This window comes from Oryx dammah, unplaced genomic scaffold (genome assembly GCF_014754425.2).
Source record: "Oryx dammah isolate SB20612 unplaced genomic scaffold, SCBI_Odam_1.1 HiC_scaffold_18, whole genome shotgun sequence".
Classification (NCBI taxonomy): domain Eukaryota; kingdom Metazoa; phylum Chordata; class Mammalia; order Artiodactyla; family Bovidae; genus Oryx; species Oryx dammah.
This window is the reverse complement of record NW_024070202.1, coordinates 32952649-32958436: the sequence shown is the minus strand read 5'-3', so window position 1 is coordinate 32958436 and position 5788 is coordinate 32952649. Positions and strand designations below refer to the sequence as shown.

Genomic DNA, 5788 nt, shown 5'->3' with positions numbered 1-5788 from the left:
TTCTAGTAATCTATGCTCTCCCTTGGAGTGTTCTAGAGACTCTTTTTCTGTATGAGGAATAGATATTGGGATGGTGAATGTGTCATTAGAATAAAGAACAGTAACCAGTGCAATGTCACTGGAAGCATTAAATCATACTATGCCAAGGGGCTTACTTCCCCTCCAGCTTAAGGTTCTAGGTTTTTTGGATCATCTTTCATGAAGCATCTTTGATCCATTTTACTTATTTCTGTGGCCTTGGCTGCCATCCTCATTGAAACATTTATGTGTATGGAAGCTTAGGTACTGGAGTAATTTGTCTGCTGTGAACTTTGAGGATGTTCTGAGTGCTTCTTGCAGTCGGGTGCTGTGGGAAATGAGTTCTGAGTAGGGCTTGTGGATACTGAAAAAGGAACAGTCTCCATCTTGCCTGTGCCACAGACTCTTTCCAGATTATAACCCTTGACTTTGAAATTGAAAATGTGCAAATATAGAGCTGATTTGAAAGGCCACTCCGCTCTGACTTATGCCAGATACAGCTAACCCTCCCTTTATATAAGCTCAGTGATGGCATCAGATAAAAATAAATGCCGTTTCTTGCAGCCCTGGTGCAATTCCTTGGTATGGAGTTTAATTATAGACCTATTGGTAGTTTTTTAATACTGTTTCCCCCTAGTTACTGGTTTGGTGTTTATACCAACATAAGTTTCAAATGATGTCAGAAGGTCGACATTGAGGCAGGGGGCTTGGAAAGAATTTGTCTTAAAACTCAGAGCTGCCAGAAGCTTTGGTTATTAATCACTGTACCTAGTCATTTTGGGGTTGGGAAAAATTTGACCAAGGCCCCAGAGGAGGAAATGACCATTCTAGACTGTTCTCCATCATTAATCTTTCCCTGAGAATGCCCCACTCAGGCAGAAGAAATTTGGAGCGTTGATAAGACATGGGCCAGAGCAGGAATTTGGAAAGGCTTAAGGTTGTGGGGCATTTCCAGGGTAAGGGAGAGAAGTGTAGAGTAGTGAAGTGAATTGACTTTGTATTTTGACTTCTGACTTTTCAGTTGGAAATAACTGAAAGCTTCTGACAGTTATGCTTCAGGCTCCTTCTGGCATGTAAACTGAAGGTTCTGATTCCTGCTTAGTATTGTAAATTTAAATTCCATAACATTCAGCTCTGTGTATTTTTTTTGAACACAGTCTCTTTAGCTCTACCTCAGTCGTGTCCAACTCTTTTGAGACCCCATGGACTGTAGCTCACCAGACTCCTCTGTCTGTGGGATTCTCCAGGCAAGGACATTGGAGCGGGTTACCATTTCCTACTCCAGGGGATCTTCCTGACCCAGGGATGAAACCTGTGTCTCCTGCATTGGCAGGTGGATTCTTGAACACTGTACCACCTGGGAAGCCCTCTAAACACAATAAGCATCTCTAATAAGCCACAAAATATTTAGATACCCTCAATGATCAATATTAGGCTTAAATTACGGGTAGTTATGCATCTAACATTGGAAGTTTCCAACAGTCGCAGTTGAACATAATTGTCAGGCTATTTTATCTTGCTAATTTGCAGAGTTTGCATTAGGGATCATGGTATCATTATTTAATGAAAAGTTTCGTGGTATTAAAAAATCAAATGAGATAGAAATATGTAATTGAATTTTATTGACCTACTTTCAGTATTTATTCTGAAGTCATGGAAATCCTCATCTGGGAAACCAAATAAATTTACATGTAAACTTTTACTTAACTTAGTAGCTCATAACCGAGGAGATGAGATTTTCACAAAGCTGAATTTTCATAATACCTAAGCAATTACGTAAGCATGGACTTTAGAGATGATCGGAAGGTATCTCTCTAACAGTGTTTTCTGTTCGTTTTGCAGGCTATAGGTTCCAGGCTTTTGTAATTACCCAGAATATTGCAAATCTTGGCACAGGCATTATTATATCCCTCATCTATGGCTGGCAGTTAACACTTCTCCTGTTAGCAATTGTACCCATCCTTACAGTAACAGGAGTTACTGAAATGAAAATGCTGTCTGGACAAGCCCTGAAAAATAAGAAAGAACTGGAAGGTGCTGGGAAGGTGAGTCAAATGAGATAAAATTTCTGACCTTGGTAGAGTAAAATATTCTAAGCAGTATTGTTCTGTTAGTCATGGCTACTTTCTATCCTCTGAGGATGGCTTTGGTTTTTGTTTATTTGGCTGTGCTGAGTCTTCATTGTAGCCTGTGAACTTAGTTGCAGCATGTGGGATCTTAGTCCCTGGACCAGGGATTGAACCTTGGCCCCTGGCATTAGGAGCACAGGGGTCTTAACCACGGGACCACCAGGGAAGTCCCTGAGAATGTTTTTATAACCATTCCTCAAAGCAGCCTTATTTGACACTTACTCAGCAGATTGCAAACTGAAGAAAAGTAGCAAAACCAATTCTTAGACTCACAGACTGAAGACTCATTTTGTTGGACTTTTCTGCTGCTGCTGCTACTAAGTCGCTTCAGTCGTCTGACTCTGTGTGACCCCATAGACAGCAGCCCACTAGGCTTCTCTGTCCCTGAGATTCTCCAGGCAAGAATACTGGAGTGGGTTGCTGTTTCCTTCTCCAATGCATAAAAGTGAAAGTGAAGTCGGTCAGTCATGTCTGACTCCTAGCGACCCCATGGACTGCAGCATACCAGGCTCCTCCGTCCATGGGATTTTCCAGGCAAGAGTAGTGGAGTGGGGTGCCATTGCCTTCTCCGTGGACTTTTCTAGTTACAGACAATTGTTTTCATATCACTTTTTTTTTCATTTAAATTTATTTATTTTAATTGGAGGCTAACTACTTTACACTATTGTATTGGTTCTGCCACACATCAACATGAATCCACCATGGGCATACACATGTTCCCCATCCTGAACCCCCCTCCCACATCCCTCCCCATACCATTCCTCCGGGTCATCCCAGTGCACCAGCCCCAAGCATCCTGCATCGAACCTGGACTGGCAATTCATTTCTTATATTATACATGTTTCCATGACATTCCCCCAAATCATCCCACCCTTTCCCTCTCCCACAGAGTCCAAAAGACTGTTCTATACATCTGTGTCTCTTTTGCTGTCTCGCATACAGGGTTTTCGTTACCATCTTTCTAAATTCCATATATATGCATTAGTATACAGTATTGGTGTTTTTCTTTCTGGCTTACTTCACTCTGTATAATAGGCTCCAGTTTCATCTACCTCATTAGAACTGGTTCAAATGTATTCTTTTTAATGGCTGAGTAATACTCCATTTTGTATATGTACCACAGCTTTCTTATCCATTCATCTGCTGATGGACATCTAGGTTGCTTCCATATCCTGGCTATTATAAACAGTGCTGTGATGAACACGTGTCTCTTTCAATTCTGGTTTCCTCGGTGTGTATGCCCAGCAGTGGGACTGCTGGGTCATATGGCAGTTCTATTTGCAGTTTTTTAAGGAATCCCCACACTGTTCTCCATAGTGGCTGTACTAGTTTGCATTCCCACTAACAGTGTAAGAGGGTTCCCTTTTCTCCACACCCTCTCCAGCATTTATTGCTTGTAGACTTTTGGATCGCAGCCATTCTGACGGTACCTCATTGTGGTTTTGATTTGCATTTCTCTGATAATGAGTGATGTTGAGCATCTTTTCATGTGTTTGTTAGCCATCTGTATGTCTTCTTTGGAGAAATGTCTATTTAGTTCTTTGGCCCATTATTAGATTAGGTCGTTTATTTTTCTGGAATTGAGCTGCAGGAGTTGCTTGTATATTTTTGAGATTAGTTCTTTGTCCGTTGCTTCATTTGCTATTATTTACTCCCATTCTGAAGGCTGTCTTTTCACTTTGCTTATAGTTTCCTTTGTTGTGCAGAAGCTTTTAATTTTAATGAGGTCCCATTTGTTTATTTTCGCTTTTATTTCCAATATTCTGGGAGGTGGGTCATAGAGGATCCTGCTGTGATTTATGTCGGAGAGTGTTTTGCCTATGTTCTCCTCTAGGAGTTTTATAGTTTCTGGTCTTATGTTTAAATCTTTAATCCATTTTGAGTTTAATTTCACAATTTGTATGGAAATACAAAAAGCCTCGAATAGCCAAAGCAATCTTGAGAAAGAAGAATGGAACTGGAGGAATCAACCTGCCTGACTTCAGGCTCTACTACAAAGCCACAGTCATCAAGACAGTAAGGTACTGGCACAGAGACAGAAATATAGATCAGTGGAACAAAATAGAAAGCCCAGAGATAAATCCACACACCTATGGACACCTTATCTTTGACAAAATAGGCAAAGAATATACAATGGATTAAAGGCAATCTCCTTAACAAGTGGTGCTGGGAAAACTGGTCAAACACTTGTAAAAGAATGAAACTAGAACACTTCATATCACTTTTTCTCCTTCCTTCCCCTTTCTCCAGAAATCCATTGCTTTATTGAGGAAAGGAGGCCTATTTAATTAGATGTGGGGAGGGGAGATTTTAAAAATTTGAAAAGTCTTAAAGGTATTCACTCTAAGTGGCTAAAATATTATCACTCTTTCCCTCTCATTACACCTCCTCCCTTCATGCTACCTGTGTTTGCCGTCTGTTGTTGTTGTTGTTAGTCACTCAGTCATGTCCGACTATTTGCAACCCCATGGACTATAGCCTGCGAAGCTCCTCTGTCCATGGGATTTCCCAGGCAAGAATAACTGGAGTGGGTTGTCATTTCCTTCTCCAGAAGGTCTTCCCAACCCAAAGATCGAACCTGCGTCTCCTGTTTCCTGTATTGGCAAGCGAATTCTTTACCACTGCCTGAACCACCTGGGAAGCCCCGTTTACCCTTTATCCTAACACATTTTGCTGGGGATGGGGGAAGCATGTTGCATGCTTACCTGTTTGTTGTTGCTTGATTTGCATTTTGAATCTCCCCTTTTTTTTCTAAAAAGTTTTCCTTTATATTGGAGTATAGTTGATTAACACTGTTGTGTTAGTTTGAGGTGTGCAACAAAGTGATTCAGTTACACATGTATCTGTTCTTTGTCAAATTCTTTCTTCACTTAGGTTATTACCGAGTTTTGAGTAGAGTTGTTGTTTTGAACAGATGCGTATACGGCAGTTGCTCTACTCCTCAGGGTGACCTGTGAGATAGGTTCTTCTATTAGCTCCTTTCGCAGGGGAGGCTGAGGCACAGGCAGGTAATGCCACAGTGCCTTAGAGCTCATAAGTTTCAGAGCCACAATTCAAACCCAGACAGTCATGCTCCCAAGTTGTACCTCAGTTAAGAAACAAAGAGGTCTTTGATGTATACAGACAACCATGTGTAAAATACATAGCTGGTGGGAAGCTGCTGTTTAAGACAGGTAACTCAACTCAGTGCCCTGTGCTGACCTTGAGGAGTAGGATGGAGGGGAAGCGGGAGGCTCAGAAGGAAGGTGGTATACGTACACTTAGAGCTGATTCACGTTGTTGTACAGAAGAAACCAACACAACATTGTAAAGCAGTTATCCTCCACTAAAGAAAAATAAAACAGAGGTCTGCTGATGGTGGAGCATAGTCTAATATCACATGATCTGTATCACTGCAGAAATGAGCAGTCAGAGCCGAGCTCCCTCAGAACTAGGCCTACCGTCTAGGATAGGGTGACATCTACCCATGGACCCTCCAAGGTAAAGAGTCAAGGCAGCGACCCGGGCAGATGCAGTGGCCTGGGGTCCTTTGTCTCTGGACCAGGCACCTCACCAATAAGGATGATGAGAGGGGTCCTTTGGTTGGTTATCAGCACTCACACTTTTTCCGTTGCCTCCCTGCTATCTCCTCTGACTTTCTG

The 5788-nt window shown here is 41.8% G+C and overlaps 1 protein-coding gene across 1 annotated transcript in view; it reads left to right on the top strand.

The window, feature by feature from the left end:
• The window catches only part of LOC120877508 (ATP-dependent translocase ABCB1-like), a 43297-nt gene extending 40853 nt beyond the window's left edge, over positions 1-2444 (top strand). The window contains 2 exon segments of the mRNA XM_040259867.1: positions 1861-1876; positions 1879-2444. Coding sequence (XP_040115801.1) covers positions 1861-1876; positions 1879-2081 — 219 coding nt within the window. The 3' untranslated portion in view covers positions 2082-2444.
• Positions 2445-5788: the final 3344 nt, after the last annotated feature.